Here is a 20756-nt window from a genome sequence, read left to right as displayed (position 1 = left end):
GGTTGGTACGACTTCAGAGATACCAAATATGTATAGTTTTTATGTTTTGCTACTTTTGCACAATAATAGCAGATAAAAAGGGGAAAAAAGTTAAGTTGCAAAATTCCAAAGACCATTTTATTCTTTTGTTAATATAGCCCACTTAAAAAAAAAAACACATAAAAAGAGTGCAAAACCAATGGTATTACAAAGTCCATGATAATCAGAGATGATCGATTGGTACATGCACCTGAAACACTTGAGCAGCACATACACAAACATGCAGGTTATACACAAAGTCTGGACATCAAACAAGAAATCAAGACCTTAAAGTGGTTATCCGAGACTTTAAAATTGATAAACGATTAGATCAGTGAGGGTCTGACATTCTGGTAAATAGAACTAGTCAACGCCAGGAACGTTTGGCCGGTAAACAGTGAAGCCAATGCAAAGCTCTGACCCTTTCTTCAATTAGCGAAGATGCAAAGAGAAGACCACCACCGATCTAAAAGAAATGGCTGATCTCCAATTGTTATAAATTCCTGGGTAACCCCTTTATTTACACCAAGAAGTAAAAGTGGAATCAGAAGAAACATGCAAGAATACATCCTGGTGCGGTAAATCTCATCATAGTCACAGATGAGTGGAGGTTTCTTAGCAGAAGATCTAGGTACAGAGCGAGTGATTAGCACTTAATGAAGGGTCCACAGCTTCAGAAAATACAGAATGAAGTACAAACAGATGGTTAAGAAACACTTAAGACATGCAGATCCCTGACCAAAGCAACAGCAGTGAAGGAACTCTGGCTAGCACGTGGTCCCGACAGGGGGTTCTCACATCTGGAGTGAGTCACAAACATTGGGAAAGCTTAGTATTGTGATTTTTTTGACACGTGACAAGTCGGTATATGTCATCATGTGCAGATTAACGTTCACCTACCTCACAGCGGACCCCACTGAAGCTGGCGTTACAGATACACTTGTAGTTGTTGACCGAGTCCTGGCAGGCTCCACCATTGAGACACGGGTTGGGCTCACAGTCATTGATGTTGATCTGACATCTGCACAACCAAAAATATTACACAGGAGATCATTCAGCCAAATGCAAAATATATCGTGTGCATTATACAATTTACAGACAGATGGATCTTGTGCATGCTCGGCAATACTGCACTTGGAAACCCTGTCCTGTACACAAGGAAGATGAAGGCCCCTCTACCTTGTCCAGACCCTCGCAGGGGGATTACCAGGTGTGCATTTACAATATGGAAAGTGGAGAAAGCTTCTGTCAGACACTACCAGTGATGTTTATTACCTGGGAGCATAAAGGGGCAAAAGTGAGGTCCTTGAGCTGTTGTGGTGCAGCCTGTGGACAAGAACAGCCAAAGTGCTTCTGCCCCCTCTACAGAGTCTCACATTCATAGTTACTGCATCCTTCAAATGAGATACCGGTGAACATAATGATGGACATGTGAACATGGAGCTGTGTGGGGAACCGGGTTAGGTGAGCAGTTTTTTTTTCTATCATTTTGTGTGGAGTGAGGGGGCTGAATGGGGACACAGGTATGTAAGGGGGCTGTGTGGAGGACATTATTATCTAAGAAGGCTGCGTGGTGACGTCATTCTATATGGGGGATGTGTGGGGGACATTATTCTGTAAGTAGGCTACATGGGGACGTCAATCTATATGGGGAGGTGTAGGGAATTAATGTGTAAGGGGATTGTGTGGGGCCATTTTGCATGAGAATGGTGTGGAGACATCATTCTGCATGGGGGCTGTGTGGGGACATCATTCTTCATGGGTTCTGTGTGGGGTCATTATTCTGCATGGAGGCCGTTTGGGGTCATCATTCTGTATGGGGGCTGTGTGGGGTCATCATTCTGCATGGGGGCTGTGTGGGGATATTCTGCATAGGAGGTGGGTGTAAGGGGCCTCAACATGGCTATTAGAATCCATGCAATGTGTATTGACAATACATTTCCTAATATCATTTATCTAGAATTGTACCTGTATTAAAAAATACATAATACCCTGTAATAAATGATAACTTTTGGCTGGTATGATGTTCAATTTCACGATTCTTACAGTTTTCCTTTAAAGCCTGGCCTGCAAGTACAGTTGGCCCCCCAGATTCCACTGTTGCATTTACCACCGTTCAAACACGTAACGTTTATTCTGCATTTTTCAGGAGCAGACGGCCATCTGTCAGAAAAGAAAGTCATATGATTTTTAGTATAATAATCTATGAAGCATTTTCCTGTGTTATCATCTAGACATAATTTAAAGCTTCTCAAAGACCTTCTGACAAGGTCTATGAGGTCTTCACCAGTCTATCATGGTTTTGGCTGTCACAGGAATGAATAGTAGGGTCTTATTGGGAAGCAGTGGAGAAAAGTATTGCCCATGTGAACCAGGCAAGGGATAGGGGTATATAAGACCTATGGAGACCTGAAACTGTCCTCAATTGAGTTAATCTATAGATGGTCTTTGAAATAGTCTATTAAGTTAAAAATGTCAAAACCACCGTTAAATTTGAAAAGTTTTGGTTATTTCTTTTTCTTCATCTTATATGTTCTTTTAGATACTCTAATGACACTTACTCGCAATAAGCCCCAACATAATTGGATGTACATCGACATGTGTAACTATTCACACCGTCTAAGCAGGACCCTCCATGTAAACACTGATGATGCTGACAGTCATCCACGTTAATGTCACAGTTTTCGCCTGTGTAACCTGAAGAACATTCACACCGATAGCTGTTCTCCAGGTCATAGCACGAACCATGTGCACAGGGCTTGGACTTACAATCGTCAATATTGAGCTCACAATGGACACCCTCCCATCCAGATGGACACGTACAGCTGAAGGAGTTGAACAGATCTTGACATTGTCCTCCATGCTGACAGGGGGAATGATTACACACGTCTTCTCCTTGGCATCCAAGTTCCAGTGACACAACTTCAGGTTTAATGAAATGTTGAGGAAGTGATTGATCAGCAAATGGAAGATATAGGTCTCCGATGGAAACTTGTCCAAGGCATCCAGTGTAATTTTTTGCTAGGTTAACAGCAGTGTCTACTAATAGGAAATTCAAGCTGCCACCATTGTCCTGCAGCGCTATATTGCGCCCATCTAAACTTATTATCCACTCAGAAGCCTCATTTGTAGCCTCAGTTGTCGTTATCTGAACTCTGTGCCATAAAGCATCAGAAATTGTGGTCTTTGAGTCAAAACGGATTCCTTCCACACTGTTCCCACTTTGTAAAGTGATCAGTAATCGACCGGACTGAATGAAGATAGAGATATAGTCCAGATCTTTGGAAGCTTCAAGCAAAACAGCCTCTGTATCTCTGGTCCGGAAGTCTAATGAAACAGATGCAACCTGAAATCCTGATGAATTATGGGATGTAAATATCACCGAGCTTTCTTCTTTAAAAGTGGCATTGACCAGACCTGCAGATAGGAGAGAGGTCAAATCATCTCAAACTGGAACATTCTCACAATTCAGAGTATAATATATTTGTCCTCCTTGCAAAAATTTTCTCTTTGGCCTGACATTCTCTAAAACTCATAAAACAATTAAAGTTTGTAAAATAAATAAAATAAGTCATACTCATCTTACTGACCCCCAACCGCTCCACTTTCTATGCTCTCTGGTCCTCTCTCGACTTCCCAATCAAACATTGATGTCCTGACATGACTATGACCACAAGCCAATCACATGCTGTTGTGGGCAATTGTTTCGAGACATCATATTATTTTCCCTCCTGTGTCTTGTTCTGATTCTATCTTAATTTACAGTGTTGGTTCAGAAATACAAATAAAGGATTAAAGATGTAAAATGCTTCAGATGAGTAAATAAAAACTGGTATAAAACGAACAATCCTTACAAGTATACCCTCCAGTAAAGTCCTTGCAGGTGGACTCTGGTGGACAAGGCCTCCGCCGACACCACACCAGCTCTTCACATGTTGGTCCAGTGAAGTTGGCAGAACACTTGCAGGTGAAGTCATTCCAGGTAACGGTGCAAGTGCCATTATTCTTACATGGACTGGACTAGAGAAATGAGGATGAACATCTATTAATTCCCTTCATCATGAACAAAAAACCGTACAGGTAGGTGTAGCTGTAATGCAGCCAGAAACATTGTAATTAATCTGCATTTTACACTTTTTTTTTGGCAAATACACTTTCTCTGTGGTTGCAGGCTTGCATGCACAATGCATCTTCACGCCCTCCTCTAAAAGTTTCTATTTATATGGAATCTGCAGACAGGGAAATGGGAAATATGAGCTACTGGATGGTTGGGAAGAGGTCACTGGCCACTTTTTTGTTCTGCAGTGTGGCTGTGCAGCTTGAAGACTCCTACTCCCATTATTTTAGCGTGTATTAATGATCATGCAGAACGCTGATTAAGCGGAAGAACCAGAAGAAGAATCAAGCTGGCCGAATGTTGTGTTCACGACTTAACAGGACTCTCCATCTCACAGAACTCCTTGTTTGCTCAGTGTAGGGAGGATACAAAAAGTTGAACAATGTACCATGGAGTCACTAAAAAGAGGATGAGAAGTGTGTGGAGGGGCATGGGAGGCAGGAGCACATATAGTCTGCATGCAACGTAAGAAACCATAGAGAGAAGTGTGGGGAAGAGGGTGCATCAGAATCAGTCTGTAAGGGAGAGGGGCACAAGAGATAGGGGCATGATTGTGTGTGGGGAGGGAAGTATCTGTCCATTCTGCAGCCAACTCTTGAGCCTACAAGAATGAGTAACACACTGGACTCCAGATATGCAACATTACTTCAAAATCTACTCTAGAACACCCCTAAATCCATTTTAGGGATGCAGACCTTAGTATCCCTGGTAGCCAGAGAAAGGTTTAATATTAACATTTTCACTGCCTTATACCCATGGATGTTACCATAACCCATAACCCCATTAAAGGTGTTGTCCAACGCTGCTCACTTTGGCATCGGGAGGTGAGCACATACCTGCACAATCGTCAGGTATTGTGTACGTATCTGCAGCATGTTACCTACCAATGCAGAGGAGAGGCTCACTGGAAAACCGCTATAACTAGCAGCACTAAGCATGCCACATTATTTGGTGCTCTAGAGCAATATTTATTTGCCATGGTTGAGGACAGACCAGTTTAGAAGAAGACAGTGAGTGAGTCTCTAAGTTAGAAGGAACACAGATCTATTAGGTTTTACATGTTCGCATGCAATGATTTGTGTAAGGTAATACAGAAATATTCAGAAAATTTACTTTAACAATTTTAAAAGTGCAAAATGATAATAAAAAAAAACCTCTGTAAAAAACATTACACCAGCAATGAAGAAAACGACTTGAACAGGTATATTATTTTGAACCACCAAAAAAGGATCTTTGCCAATCACTATCTGGAATATTTGAGATTTAAAATATTATTTTTGTAGAAGAATGTCCAAAAAGCAGAGTATGGCATTGAAAAATGCATATAATATATAACAAGCTAATAAATGTGGCAGGAACATCTAATTTCGGATAGAGTATGCTCACCTGACACATGTCATCAGACACACAATTCATCTCTACATTACTGATGGAAGAAGCTGGATAAACTCCCTCATCTTCACTATCCAGTGAGAAAAACTCCAAACGCTTTTCCTTTATTCGAACATCTTGGAGACATCCTTTGAAATATCCACCCCACTGCGTGATGTTTTCACCTGGTGGCATTCCTCCAATGAGAACGGTGTCTTCTGCAGAAATGGATATTGGTGGGAGCTGCTCTAACTCTTCTTCGAACTGGTTAATATTTAGTTTGACAAGCCCCTTAATAAAGAATATATTAATCATGTGCTTTTTGCCATTGCTGATATATTCCTTGAAAGAGATTGTTTCTGACAAAAGCTTAATATGAATTTGTCCAGATTTTAGGTAGATTGATAAGTAATCGGTGGTACCATTACTGAACTGCATCACCAGGCCATCTGGTTTAAGTGTCCTAACAAATGCAGATATATTAAAAGTGTCGCCTAAATTCTGGGTGATTGTGAAGTTGGCAAAACTAGGAATATCTTCCCAGAAGAATGTCCCAGGTGTGAATTCTGCAGAAATAGAGAGAAATAAATGTACATTCAATCAAAACAGCTAGAAAAGAGACAAGTAGACTGGGAGTCCACAAGACTAGTGTGAAGTGTGGGAAGATACAAGGGATAAAAGGCTTTTGCAATTTGAGAACAACAACCTATATCATTTGGTAACTTAAAAAACATCTGGGAGGCTCCTTGGTAAAAATGGTGGCGACCACCACTGGACAACTTGAAAAGTTGGCAAATCTCCTGGGTGCTCCCAGAAAGTATGGTGTTGATATGCTCAGTGATCAAAATGGGTGGTCTGAAAAAAAGCGCATTGCTATGGGGGAAAAATGTCCTCTTAAAGGAGCATTTCAAAAAGTTGGCAGGTATGAGTAACTATACTTGTTACCCAAGTTGTGACTCATGTTTAACATCTTGTACCTGGTGTGGCTATTTTGGGGGTTCTCTACACAAACCAAATTTAGCAAAAATATCACCAAAACTACAAATGCCATGGCTCTTTCTGTAGCTACTGAAGTGTGAAAAAGTCACTATTTTTTATAAAATAACTTGAAATAAAGTGGTAATATACAACACAAAGCTGAAAAAGTCTTATAGTTAAGAAGAATCAGTAAACATGTATATACCTTCTAAGCAGGTTGGACCTGTATACGGTCTGACACAGGCACATTCATGGTTGATCCATCGGTCAATGCATTTTGATCCATGGTGACACGGATTGGATTGGCACCAATCTGTTTTGTTACATCCCAGAGTGATATCATAGGATTGGTCATCTCCAATACGCTGTGGTAGCAGAACTCTGGAGTCAATCGTAAGATCTTCTAAACATCCAGTAAAATTTTGTTTGCTCTGTGTATTGTCTAGTAGAGAGTCCTGGGTAAGACCACCTATGTAGACCTTTGTGAATGACTTTGGAAGCTCAGGATCATACTCAGTGAGTAAAGGTTGAAAGTGAGAACAAGTACCATTGGTGCAATTTTCATGGTGAAGCAATAGATGAAGGTCTGAATTCAAAGTCACCTCTGCTTTATGCCAATCACCGTCATGTACATAACGTTTATTTATAACCATGACTGAAGAGCTATTGGCATTTTTGTATAGGACTTGCAGCAATCCATTAAAGAGTTCAAGTATTAGATAACTTGTTTCATTACCTCGATACAGGAGAACCATATCTGGCAGAGTTGTTCTAAACCGTACTGCCATGTGGACCGTGTCTTCAGTTGTCCTACTGCTATTGGACACTTCCAGTTCATAGATCACATACCCACTCGATGAGAAGGAAAATGTGGTGCGAATGGAACAATCCTGCCCATAAAAGCCTGGTTGGCATTTGCAGGAATGAGCATGGATCTCTTCTTCATAGGTGGGAATGCACATGGCACCATTTTGGCAGCTATGATTTATGCACCCCAGCAGCTCTATGGAGCAGTTTTTACCTCCCCAAGGTGCTGGACATTTACAGGTATAGTTTGCAACTCCATCTTCACAGGTTGCTCCATTCTCACATGGATTGTGTTCGCAGTCATCAATGTTTATAGTGCAAAGCACACCTAGAAAATACAGGCAAATACTAAGTCAGTGCTCTCTATGGACTTCAAGCATGGACAACACAAGGATCATGGACCCGTCCATCGATGAGAACTCTCGAGGTATTCAGCCACTATAATTGGGTTAACATAGCTTTGCTGCATTGGGTGAAAATAACCTGGCAATGCAGATACTTAGAGTGCACGGCTATATTCCACATCAGGTATATACAGCCATTTCCACACCGGGTATATACAGTAATCTCCACTTGGGCATACTAATCTCTACATTTCTCACTATATTCTGCGCGTGTCTTTAATTTGTCACAGACTTGGTTACTTGCAGCAAGATTACATTAACTATTGTAATAGGTTTCTCAGATCAATCATTATGGATTATGGCATTACAGTCAGGTCCCCTCCTGGGTAAATATACATGTACCTGGCTGCGTTGGAGTGTCCATCACAGGTTTTGGCATTTTTATCAGATCACTACGAAATGTTGAGCACCACAACGAAAATGTGATGGATCCCCATCATAAACATCAACAGATGTTGCTGAACACTGCTACAGAAGTGTGAATATATATTAAATGTATATTATTTTTCAAAGCCCCTTTTTACTCAGGTAGAGAATTAAAAATGAGCATTTCGCAAATTACCATGTAGACCCCTGTAAACACCAGCAGATGGCACAGTTTCCATCTTATGGCAATATTCTATGCTTCAGTCAGTCCTTTAATGTAAAAAGTGTTACCTAGTTAGAAGGTGCATCTACAAATCCAACCCCTGACCCTTCCCTTGTGTTTGGACCTTCCGGCTCTACAGGTTCCTTCTCTTGGAACATTCAACTAGAAGGAGAAGACACATGAAACATATTCCTTATGTTCTAGTGCTTTTAATTAATCAGGATATACTGCAGACAAAGCAAAGGCTTGGAGTTGAATTCTTCCTTTAATAAGCAACTATAGGTCAGACCACCCCTGAACACGAGCAAATTTGCAGTACCCAATCAGCGTCGATCAATGAGCTCCACAACTTCTTACATCTGGCAATGCCTAAAGCCCCCGTTACACATAGCGATATCGCTAGCAATATCGCTGTAAAGTCACCGATTTTGTGACGTAGCAGCGATATCGCTATGTCTGATACTTACCTCCGACCGGCTCCCCTGCTGCTCGCGCGAGAACGTCCTGGACCATTTCTCGTCGGGCGCTTCCTGTGGCACCGACGAGTGACGCGTGGACGCGGGCGGGAGGACGTCAGGATCGCCGCATCTGACAGGTAAGTAACGACCCCTGCTATGTCGCTGGTGAGATCTGCCTGTGTGGCAGCTCACTAGCGACCACTTAGCGATGCACCAGCGATCCATATCGTTGTCGGGATCGCTGGTGCATCGCTAAATGTAACGGTACCCTAAAACAGCTGATCTGTGGTGGGTGAGGGGAGTTGGATCCCCTCCGGTCTGATTTTAGTGACTGTGAGGATATGGCTGCTTACTAAGGACTATAGGACAAATTGACATAGAGCGAAGTCCACAGCTCTACGAGATAGAGACTTTTTCCAGCACGGAGCATCGGTTGCGTCGATATTGTTGTGTTTTATTAGATTTTTTTCTTGCTATGTTTTATTAGTGATTTGCTTGCTCATCAGTTCATCCTCAGGAGTCTATGTTTCCATTCAGTGACAGTAAAGGGGCCTTTGCACATAGCGATATCGCTAAAGCGTCACCAATTTTGTGACGCAGCAGCGATATCGCTATGTGTGATACTTACCTCCGACTGGCTCCCCCGCTGGTTATCGCTGATCGCGCGAGAATGTCCGGCTCCGTTTCTCGTCAGGCGCTTCCTGCTGGGCCTCCTGCTGGCGCCGACGAGCGACGCGTGGACGCAAGCAGGAGGGCGTCAGGATCGCCGCGTCTGAAAGGTAAGTAATGACCGCTGCTGCGTTGCTACATCGCTGTGAGATCTGCCTGTGTGGCAGCTCACTAGCGATAATTTAGCGATGCACCAGCGATCCTGACCGGGTCGTATCGTTGTCGGGATCGCTGGTGCATCGGTAAATGTGAAGGGGCCTTAAGCCGAGGAAGATGAACAAGCTGGATCTTATGGAAACCTAAGGCTAGACAGTAGACTGCTAAGGGTAAATGAAAAGCAATCATCCTATCAAACCCCTCTATATCTCAAGGTCTCCCCCATTGTACTCCCAGCCTAGGCAAATTGTGTGGATGGAGATAGAAGACCCAGGGGAGCCGTCACCACAGAGGGTCTCACATACAGCCCCATGTGATGGAATATGCTTGTTTTGTGACCTAAAGAAAATTGTTTAAGGAGGAGGGAGAAAAAGTCACAGGGGTTGAATCAGGCAGTTGTTGGAGTGACTTTCACGTTAGAGGATCCGAGCTGGGATGGATGGACTATTGAGTTTTAAAACAGTGACCAACATTGACATTATACATGGGATGGCTGTATATAGTGTACAGGTAATACAGTGATCATCAGTGACATGTTTAGGAGCTCTGTATATAATGTCAGTGTACAGGTAATACAGTGACCAACAGGAGCTCTGTATATGTCAGTGTACAGGTAATACAGTGACCAACAGGTTGTACAGCAAATCCATGTAGATGGCCAACATACAATGTCCTCATTTCACAAATTTTCAATCTGAGTTCGTAGTTCCACTGGCCCGATACCAGGCAATACCCACTGTCTCCAAACTATTGGTTGGCCCACAGCTTTTGGTATCTCCAGCCGGTATAGTGTGCAGTCACAGCTTATGTTCCTCTGGACGATGGATATCATGACCGTAGCTCATGGATACCCCTCCATCGAACAATCAATCTCCAAAACTCAATAGTCCATCCATCCCAGCTGAGCTGCCCCACAGAATATCATTTGGCAGAGTGCTATCTGATATTTTATCGCATAACACTTGGCCTTGTTATATGGTAGTCTGACTCCAGCCTTACCTGTATACTATACACTATATACAGAGCTCATGTGTATAAGGTCATTGGTTATCACTATATTACTTGTATACTATATACAGAGCTCCTGTGTATAATATCATTGTTGGTCACTATATTACCTAGACACTGACACTATATACAGAGCTCCTGTGTATAATGTCACAGGTGATCACTGTATTACCTGTACACTATCTACAAAGCTCCTGTGTATGTCATTGGTGATCATTGTTACTTGTACACTATATACAGAGTTCTTGTGTATAATGTCACTGGTGATCTCTATTATCTGTACACTATATACTGAGTTCCTGCGTATGTCATTGGTGATCACTGTATTATCTGTACACTACACACTATATACAGAGCATCTGTGTATAATGTCACTGGTGATCATTGTATTACCTGTACACTGACACTGTATACAGAGCTCCTGTGTATAATGTCACCGGTGATCACTGTACTACCCATACCACCCAACCATCCCGATTCTCGTGGGACAGTCCCGTTTTTGACCTCCCCACCCGTGTGCTACCGGGGACGCTATTTTTCCGGCACTGCACTGAGCCGCCACGCCCCCCCCATGCGCTGACCCCATCCTCGTCGTCACAGAGACCCACCTGCCACCGCAGCCCCTCACTGATGAATCCCAGCAATCGCAGTGACATCGCTGGGATTCTCTGTGCGCACAGGACCTGTGATGAGGTCACAGGAGGGGGGAGTCAGGGGTCACATGATCAGGAGCCTCTGTCTGAGGCCCCTGATCATGTGACCCCTGACTAGACTTGAGCGAAACAGGTCCTTTAGATTCAAAGATCGCCGACTTTCGCCAAAGTCGGGTTTCGCCGATCGAAACCCGACCCTAGCGTGAGGTCGGCCATGAGGTCGCCGATCAGCGCACCAGATGCTTTCAGCGCCTTTTCTCACCCAATGATGGAGGACGCACACTGTGGGCAACGCGTTGACATGCTGTTACGGCTGTTGCTAGTACGAAAGAGGACAGAAAAGGTACCCGAATGTGGACCCTCTGGTCACACTATATACAGAGCTCCTGTGTGTAATGTCACTGTTGATCCCTGTGCTATCTGTACACTATATACAGAGCTCTTGTGTATAATGTCACCGGTGATCACTGTATTCCCTGTATACTTACACTATATGCAGAGTTCCTATTTATAATGTTACAGGTGACATAACTTCCCATAGCTGCAACCTCCACCTATCCTGAGAACCAGAGCTCTGAAGACCCCCGTCTGAATGGAGCAGTGATCGATCATCTGATCATCTGCACTGCTGCTCCATATTACAAGAACTCTGGTCTGATACACCAACATTTTATTTCAGAAATCCTTAAAAAAATAAAGTTGGAGAACCTTCTATAACCAACCAACCCAAGTGTTAGACGTACCATCAGCTAATTACCCCTACTATTCTCCATCTATACCTTCGGCTTGGGACAGCTCATAGAATCCCACGGTTGGCAGTATCACCTATGCCGATGACGCGCAGATCTACCTATCTGGACCCAACCTCGCCTCCTTACTGAATGAAATCCCACAATGTCTGTCTGCTATCTCAGCCTTCTCTGCTCGCTTTCTCAAACTGAACATGGACAAAACAGAGTTCATCATATTTCCCCCATCTCACTCAACCCCTCCACCAGACCTATCCATCAATGTCAATGGCTGCTCTCTTTCCCCAGTCCCATACGCTCGGTGCCTTGGGGTGATCCTCGACTCTGCGCTCTCTTTCAAACCACATATCCAAGCCCTCGCCTCCTCCTGCCGCCTCAAACTCAAAAATATTTCCCGGATCCGCTCATTCCTCAACCACAAAAACACTAGTGCATGCTCTTATCTCCCGCCTTGACTACTGCAACCTCCTACTCTCTGGCCTCCCCTCTAGCACCCTGGCTCCACTCCAGTCCATCCTGCACTCTGCTGCCCAACTAATCCACCTGTCTCCCTGCTATTCCCCAGCCTCCCCCCTATGCCAGGCCCTTCATTGTCTTCCTATCGCCCAGAGGCTCCAATTCAAAACCCTAACCATGACATACAAAGCCATCCACAACCTGTCTCCTCCATACATCTGTGACATGGTCTCTAGGTACCTACCCGCACACAACCTTCGATCATCTCAAGATCTCCTTCTCTACTCCCCCTTATCTCTTCTTCCCACAACCGCATACAAGACTTCTCCCGCGCTTCCCCCATACTCTGGAACTCCCTGCCGCAACACATCAGACTCTCACCATCAACGGAAACCTTCAAGAAGAACCTGAAGACTCACCTGTTCCGGCAAGCCTACAGCCTGCAATGATCCTCGGTCTACTGAACCACAGCACGACCTGCTCTACCCTCTCCTACTGTATCCTCACCCATCCCTGTAGACTGTGAGCCCTCGCGGGCAGGGTCCCCTCTCCTTATGTACTTGTGTGTCCCTTGTCTTACACATGTTTACTATACTTGTCTAAATTTCCCCTTTTCACATGTAAAGCGCCATGGAATAAATGGCGCTATATAAATGCATAATAATAATAATTACATCTTGCTTCATTTTCCCCGGCTCACATTTTGTCATCCATTCTAGCCCACACTGTTTCAGCTTTGTACAGATTACCCTAATAATCTGATAAACATGACATGTGGCACATGTATCAAGGTTTGTACTGACCGGCGAGCCAGAAAGACAAATGTGATCCTCAGTAACCTGTAAATATGCAGGTTATATGTATTTAGGATCTGTAGGGACATCATAATTCTGATGAAGGGCAGTATGCCTCACTCTGATCTACGCTGGCATGCAGAAAATATTTTCAAGCAAAACTTAATCCAACTTTAATGAAATTCTAAGTTTTCTGTAATATAGTAAGAACAGGAGCTCAGGGAAAATCAGACGCAGACCTCAAAGTCAGGCTTAAGACACATGTAGTCACTAGTCTAAAGAGCTCTGTAACCCAAATCATCCAAAGTTTGTACATAGCTGGTTATATTGTACTAAACTACAAACAAGAAGAATTTAGTCACATGTATAAACAAAGCCACCATTATTCCGCTGTAAAGAAAAAAAAGGAAAATGGCCCAAACTATTTCCAGGTTTCTTATATAGTGCCAACATAAACTGCAGGTCTGTACAGAGATTGTCATCACACGTCTGTCTCTAATGGAGCTCACAAAATAAAATCCTTTCTTCCTACATTGGTATGCCTTTAGAGCTTTGGATTAGGGATGAGTGGACCCATGGAAGTTCGGGTTCTGGTATACGACTCAAACTTTATTCCAAAGTTTGGTCCAGGTAGCAGGTAACTGTACCTGAATTCCAATGAAAAAAGTGAGGACCTGAACTTTTGAGCTGGAAAATCTCTCTCCCCTCTCGGACACATCCCCCGGAACTCCGAACATTACAATGGACTGCCAGTAGAAGTCCATGTTCGGCATTTAGCATCAGACACGAACTGTCTGGTAAGGCTGGTTTCACACTAGTGTATGGCAGAGCTGCGGAGGGATGCGGACTTCTTCCATGAAGCTCTGCCCACTGCCACACCTTCTCCATTCAGCTCCGCCTATGTCAGCATGCGTACCCTATCTTTAGCATTGGGTACGCAGGCCATGCCGATTTATGCAGATGCCTCTGCATGCATCGTTTTGACTGCGGCGACTGCAACAAAACGCAAAACGTTGCACTCGGCGCATCCGCATACATTGGCATGGCCTGCGTACCCAATGCTAAAGATAGGGTACGCAAGCCGCATGCTGACGTAGGCGGAGCTGAATGGAGGAGGTGCTGCAGTGGGCGGAGCTTCACGGAGGAAGTCCGCATCCCTCTGCAGCTCTACCATACGCTAGTGTGAAACTAGCCTAAGAACCCCAAACTTTGAAGTTTGCGTTCACTCATCTCTACTTGAGCTGAAATTGGAAACCCATGTAGACAATCACGTAATTGAAAATACAGGTTTCCTTCCAAAGGGCAGAGGTGGTACGTGGGAAAGGAGTCGGTGCCAGGCACCATTTACTGGAAGCTTAAGTCCTTGAACAGAAAGGGTTAAGTTGCCGAAGTTCAACTACAATGGAGGTGTTCCAACTGTCCCCTAAACACACAAGATGGTTGGCTGGTCTCTCTAAAACTGGGGGGATAGAGCTGATGATCATCCAATGTGTACAGCAACCTTCATGTCATTTGTTTTAAATGTAGTTGACTTCATTTAATTGATTGGACTAGTATAAAATGTTCCTTGCAAAAACTTTCTTCACTATATTGGAGACCTAGAAGGGTTACCACGTTTAACTCTGGTTCTAAAACAACATTTGACCCGTACAAAGTCTAGTAGAAAAAAAAAGCAGCCATTATTTTCTTTTCTAACATCTATCTCCTTCCTAAAATAGTAACCAGCTGTACCCCCATTAATAGCAACCCTCCTCCTTACTACTGAATCTAAGGTATCTGTGTGTCGCGGTCAGAGAACAGACCGGCCGCGGGACTCCTGTCCTGAAATCAGAGGTATATGAGGCAGCTGTATTTGGGTCAGGAGACACACAGCCGATCCGTCCATCACTGTCCGTGCTTGGACATTGACACATGCATGTGAGAATGCTACCTAAGGCATACTATGTCTTGAATCTTAAAATTAGTAAAGACAATGGCAGTCCAAACATTTGCGTTTTAAAGAAGATCATTCTTTATCCAACATCTACAGTGCTGTTTTTATGAAAATTATGCAGGAGCCCATGCCACTGTGTGATGTACAATGTCTGTGAGGTATGGGGTTTTGTCCACAAAATATGATGTTTTCTGTTGGAATGTGGTAGAAATCTCCCCTTCCCTTCTGAGTTACATGGCACACTGAAGCTATAGCAGTGCCTACCCTCCCCCAAGTGTTATCACCTCTCCAGCTAGCAATAGGATACTTCCTGCTATCACCATTTGGCTCCTCTTCAGAGCGGGAAAAACTTCTTTGTTTGAAACGAATAAAACTATGAGAGACTATACCATAAGAACCAAATACCCTGGAGATATGAAAATAACATTTTTGTAATCCGGGCGGTCACAGCGTCGCTGCCGTGGTTCTTGCGAAGCCTAATCCTTTCAGAACCTGAGATATGTGTTCCAGCTAAACGGTGTATCAGAACTACTGCATATTTGGTCTTGAATTATTGTACTCAACAAATCACAACCAATGATGCCCTATATGTGTCTGTGCGGGCTGCCCCCACGGAGTTATGATTAGTATAAGTTTTCTAGTGTAATTCTAAATCCAAAAGGGAGAGGTGGGATTAACCCAGCATGCATCTCTCCGTGATGTCACATAGCAAGTCTATAAAGCATTTCCTGGACAAAACCAGGGAAGAACAGCTCAAGTCATCGTGCTCGAAAGACCCAGATGAGCGGAGAAGTGCAGCTCCGCCTCCACCCACCTTAGCCGCATGGTCTGCCTAAGGAACAATATGGAACTGTGAGTGTACTCTCTTTGTTTTCTCCACTTTTATTTTATACCTGTACTGTACATATTTTATGTCTCAATTTTATAGCAACTTTTATCTGTAATCACTGTCCTCTTTCGGAAAATAAATAAAATAATTATTTAGATCTGTCTCTATGCTCTAAGACTCGAACTATACGCCTTTGATAGATAATCGCTACTAATTCAAGGGGTTTGCCATGGACCTTCTTAATTTAACACTGTGAATTAAGTAACCGTGACTGGTGGCAGCGCGTTGTGTACGGCTATTGCGGCTTGCTGGCAGTCTAGAAGGGTCTTATATAGCTGAATAAGGGTCTGCGGCTCCAGCATTCATAATTCCCTTACTGCAGAAGCCTAATTGCCGGTTCACAACAGGCAGCCCGTCCGGCGACCAATTATCCTAGGTGCAGTTCCCTGACTGACCTGAGGGTCAGGGGGGCGCCGGAGAGCTGCAAGTTCCAAAGTGGAACTGAGAAAGTGGGATATACATAAATCCCCGCAGTACTTGGAAGATTGATAGCAGTGGTGGGGCATCCAAATTAAACCCCCCTGCGGCAAATTGTAGAGCGAGATTAGCTTGCTGGATATTTTTGGTCACATGGTGCCAGTGTTGGGATAACTAAGATAAGCCCCACTGCGCCTGTGATAGCCGTGTGCCGGCATTGTGTCTCGTCCCTCCGTCCGCTGATACACCCGTGTCAGTGGTGGGACTGTGACATAGTGGTGACACAGGGTCCGCTGTCCGTCACGTTTTGGTGGCAGCGGGACCCCCGTTAGTGTCGCCCGTAAGTAGACGAACGGCGGTGGGCTGTTCGTCACACACTGCTCTAAATTTATTTCTTTATTTTACACAGGAGGGACACAGCGGATGCTGAATATAACTCCCATCATTATCGTCTGGTCACGCTGATCTCAGGGAGAAGAAACGACAATGATGAGAGCTGCCTTAAGCACCTGGCAACTGGGATCAGCACAAATTACGGTTTACCGCTTCTTCCCAGGCGCCAGTACGTGACACACGGATGTGACACACGGACAGAAAACAGACACACGGATGTCACATACATACATACGGATGGCACACCGATGCGAACCACGGATCTCACCAGCAACGGTTTCTCCTGTACAGCAATCACCAGGATGTATGAAGGAGGCCTTAGATGTAGCAGATGAGACAGTGTGGTGGCTACAACCATCACCAACTATTTGCCCTGATACAATATTTCTACATCACCTGAATATCTCAACACTTTATGGCCAATACCTGAAAAAAGGAAAAGTCATCTGGGGTTTCTTTCTGTTTTTATGAATTGCTTTGTACCATCTATGTACAAGCAAAGATATCTTTCTCCTAATATTTAGAGGAGGTTTCAGGAGAAGAAATTGCCTTGGAAAATGCCCACTAGTCAGCTATTGCAGATTGTGGAAGTGAATCCACTCCTGTAGATTTTATTGCACAGTTGGAGTGGATTTTACCAGGTTTTGCAAAAGGTAAAATCCACAGCTTTTTGAACACAAGAAAGATCTGATTTTCGCACATATTTTTCTACTAGATGAGGACAGAGGTTTGAAAGAAATGGCTATGGACTTACAGTGCAGTATCCGCTGCCACGTCTGAACTTATGTTTTGGAATGCCATCAAAAACAGTCTAACTACTATCTCTGTGGATGTGGAAAATTATTTATTCCATGCACAGGTTACAGACACAGCCCCATTTAGGCTAAGTTCCCACTGGGTGTTTTTTGTTGAGTTTTTTTTCTGCAGCAAAACCTTGGCAGAGTGCTTGGCAGGAAAGAAGCTGCAACAAAAATGTTGGTTTTGCTGCATTTTTGGTGCTTTTTTTCATGCATTTTTTCCATTCAATTCATTGGGTGAAAAAACTCTGAAAGAAGTGAAATGCTCTATGTAAAAAAAAAACAAAGCACAAAATACTGATGAAAAAGCAAAACAAAACAAATGTGTGTGCATGAGATTTCTGAAATCTCATAGACATGGCTGGTACTGTCAAATGCAGCTGAAAATTAGCAGAAAAAAAGCATTCAAAAAATGAAGCAAAAATGCCCAGTGTGAACTTATCCTTAGATGTTTGGTATTTTGCAAACCATATTTATCTACATGGAACAGAAGGTTCTGCAAATAATCTGCCATGTGTGAATCTACTCAAAAGCCAATTTCATACATCCGTAAAACACAGACCCTTCTCGTATTGGAAACCTGGCCCAACCGCTGGAATTTCTAACCTGAGCCAACTCCTTCAGATATGGATATGAGAAATAGCTCAGGTCGGGAGACCCAGAGCCTCTATGGCTGTGGATTATCCAACATTGGCTGCGGAAGGGGATCTGTCACCCCATTTTTGGACTATCAGCTGCGGCCACCGCCATCAGGGGCTTATCTACAGTATTCTATAATGCTGTAGATAATCCCTCGATGTAACCTGAAAGATAAGAAAAAAGAGTGAGTTTATACTCACCCCGGCGTTTGGTCCGGTCCAATGGGTGTCGCCGTCCGATCTTCATACGATGACATCCCAGTCTTACTTGCTTCCCCCTTGGCTCCTGCGCGGGCATACTTTCTCTGCCCTATTGAGGGCAGAGCAGAGTACTACGGTGCGCAGGCGCCGGAGCTCTCTGACCTTTGCTGGCGCCTGCGCACTGCAGTACTTTACTCTGCCCTCAACAGGGCAGAGAAAGTACGCATGCACAGGAGCCGAGGGAGAAGCAAGTAGGACTGAGATGTCATCGTATGAAGATGTGAGGCGCTGGACCAGACTGCGACACACATCAGAATGCTGTAGATAAGCCCCTGATGGCTCCTGATGGCTGTGGCCACAGCTGATAGGCCAAAAATTAGCGCTGCAAATCACTATGAACAATTATTATTACAGTGGTCTTTATTCGACGCGTTTCGAAGTTTCACAAAACTCCTTCCTCAGGAAAAAACCACATGCAAGTATTATGAAAAGGTTCTTAAATAGAAAAAACAGTACACTTGTCATTCAGGTGCTCGGCGTCTAACAGATCACCTGATTCAAAAGGATGTCAAAGTTCATTGCTTGAACACATGATATACACTTAATAGACAAAATATATATAAATTTCTGTTATAAAATTATTATTATACTTGCATTATAAAATGAGTAATATATATTCATTTCTTTATTAACAGTAATCAATGGAAAAAAAATATTAAAAGAAAATTTAAAAAGAAAGGGACAAGAACCTCCAAAAACGGGGGAAAAAAAGGAGAAATGCCTTACAAGGAGAACATCCTTTCAAGAGAGCCACCATGAAACCACACAAACAATGCCACATCCAACAACATGTATAGAAAAACAAACTTATACCATGAAATTTCTGAATAAAATATTCTTTCAAAAGACATTTTTTGGTCTTATTTATATATATATTATTGCACAGTTCTTGCTGGAAGATAAAAATTGCACACCCATGTCCCAACCACACCCATTTAGCACTGCTGATTACACTGACTGGTACTAAGGAAAAGAAAGAAAGAAATCAATGAGAGAGAAAAGAGAAAACAGAAAGAGAGAAAGAAAGGAGTGCGAGAGAGAAAGAAAAGAAAGAGAAAGAAGAACAGAGAGAGAAGGAAAGAGGGGAACAGAAAGAAAGGGGAAAGAAAGAACAGAGAAAAATAAAGAGGGAAAATAAAGAGATAACAGAGAAAAAGAAAGAAAGAGAACACAGAGAGAAAGAGAGGGGACAGAAAAAAGAACAGAGAGAAAGAAAGAGGGGAAAGAAAGAGGGTAAAAAAAGAACAGATAGAACGAAAACAGAGAGAGAAAGAAAGAACAGAAAGAGAAAGGAGGGGAAAGAAAGAACAGAGAGCGAAAGAAAGAGCAGAGAGAGACAAAAAAGAGGAAAGAAAGAACAGAGAGAAAGAAAGAGGGGAAAGAAAAAAAGAACAGACAGAAAAAGAAAGAGGGGAAAGAAAGAACAGAGAGAAAGAAAGGGGGACAGAAAAAAAGAGAACAGAGAGAGAAAGAAAAAAGAAAGATTAGAGAGAGAAAGAAAGAACAGAGAGAAAGAAAGACAGGGAAAGAAGGAACAGAAAGAAAGAGGGGAAAGAAAAAAGAAAGAACAGAGAGAGAAAGAGGGGAAAGAAAGAACAGAAAGAGAAAGAAAGAAGGGTCAGAAAAAAAGAACAGCGGGAGAGCGAAAGAAAGAAAGAGGGGAAAGAAAGAAAGAATAGAGAGAGAGAAAGAAAGAGAAAAGATAAAGAAAGAGTAGAAAGAAAGAGCAGAGAGATATAGAGAAAGAAAGAGGGGAAAGAAAGAACAGAGAGAGAAAGAAAGAGGGGACATAAAAAAGAACAGAGGGAGAGCGAAAGAAAAAGGGGAAAGCAAGAAAGAACAGAGAAAGAGAAAGAAAACAAGTAAAGAAAGAACAGAGAAAGAAAGAGAGGGAAAGAAAGAACAGAGAAAGAAAGAAAGAAAGAGGGGGGAAAAAATAGAAAGAACATAGAAAGAGAAAGAACAGAGAGAGAAAGAGGGACAGAAAAAAAGAACAGAGAGAAAGAAAGAGGCAAAAGAAAGAGAAATAAAGAAAAAAGAGAGAAAAAGAACAGATAGAGAAAGATAGAAAGAGGGGAAAGAAAGAGAAAGAAAGACAGAAAAGAAAGAAAGAACAGAGAGAGAAAGAAAGGGGAGAGAAAGAACAGAGAAAGTAAGTAAAGAAAGAAGGAAAGAACAGAGAGAAAGAAAGGAAAGAAAAA

General features: G+C 43.1%; 1 protein-coding gene across 1 annotated transcript in view; it reads right to left on the bottom strand.

The window, feature by feature from the left end:
• CRB2 (crumbs cell polarity complex component 2) overlaps nt 1-20756 on the bottom strand; it is a 197316-nt gene that overhangs the window by 13367 nt on the left and 163193 nt on the right. Inside the window, exons 7-12 of the mRNA XM_073590693.1 lie at nt 6690-7619; nt 5522-6072; nt 3873-4038; nt 2580-3435; nt 2065-2181; nt 919-1039 (exon numbers count right to left, since the gene is read on the bottom strand). Coding sequence (XP_073446794.1) covers nt 919-1039; nt 2065-2181; nt 2580-3435; nt 3873-4038; nt 5522-6072; nt 6690-7619 — 2741 coding nt within the window. The remainder of the gene's footprint in view (nt 1-918; nt 1040-2064; nt 2182-2579; nt 3436-3872; nt 4039-5521; nt 6073-6689; nt 7620-20756) is intronic.

This window comes from Dendrobates tinctorius, unplaced genomic scaffold (assembly GCF_039654945.1).
Source record: "Dendrobates tinctorius isolate UK_male_01 unplaced genomic scaffold, ASM3965494v1 ptg000120l, whole genome shotgun sequence".
NCBI classification, from domain to species: Eukaryota; Metazoa; Chordata; class Amphibia; order Anura; family Dendrobatidae; genus Dendrobates; species Dendrobates tinctorius.
The sequence above is the reverse complement of the archived record's forward strand: the minus strand, read 5'-3'. Positions and strand labels throughout refer to the sequence as shown.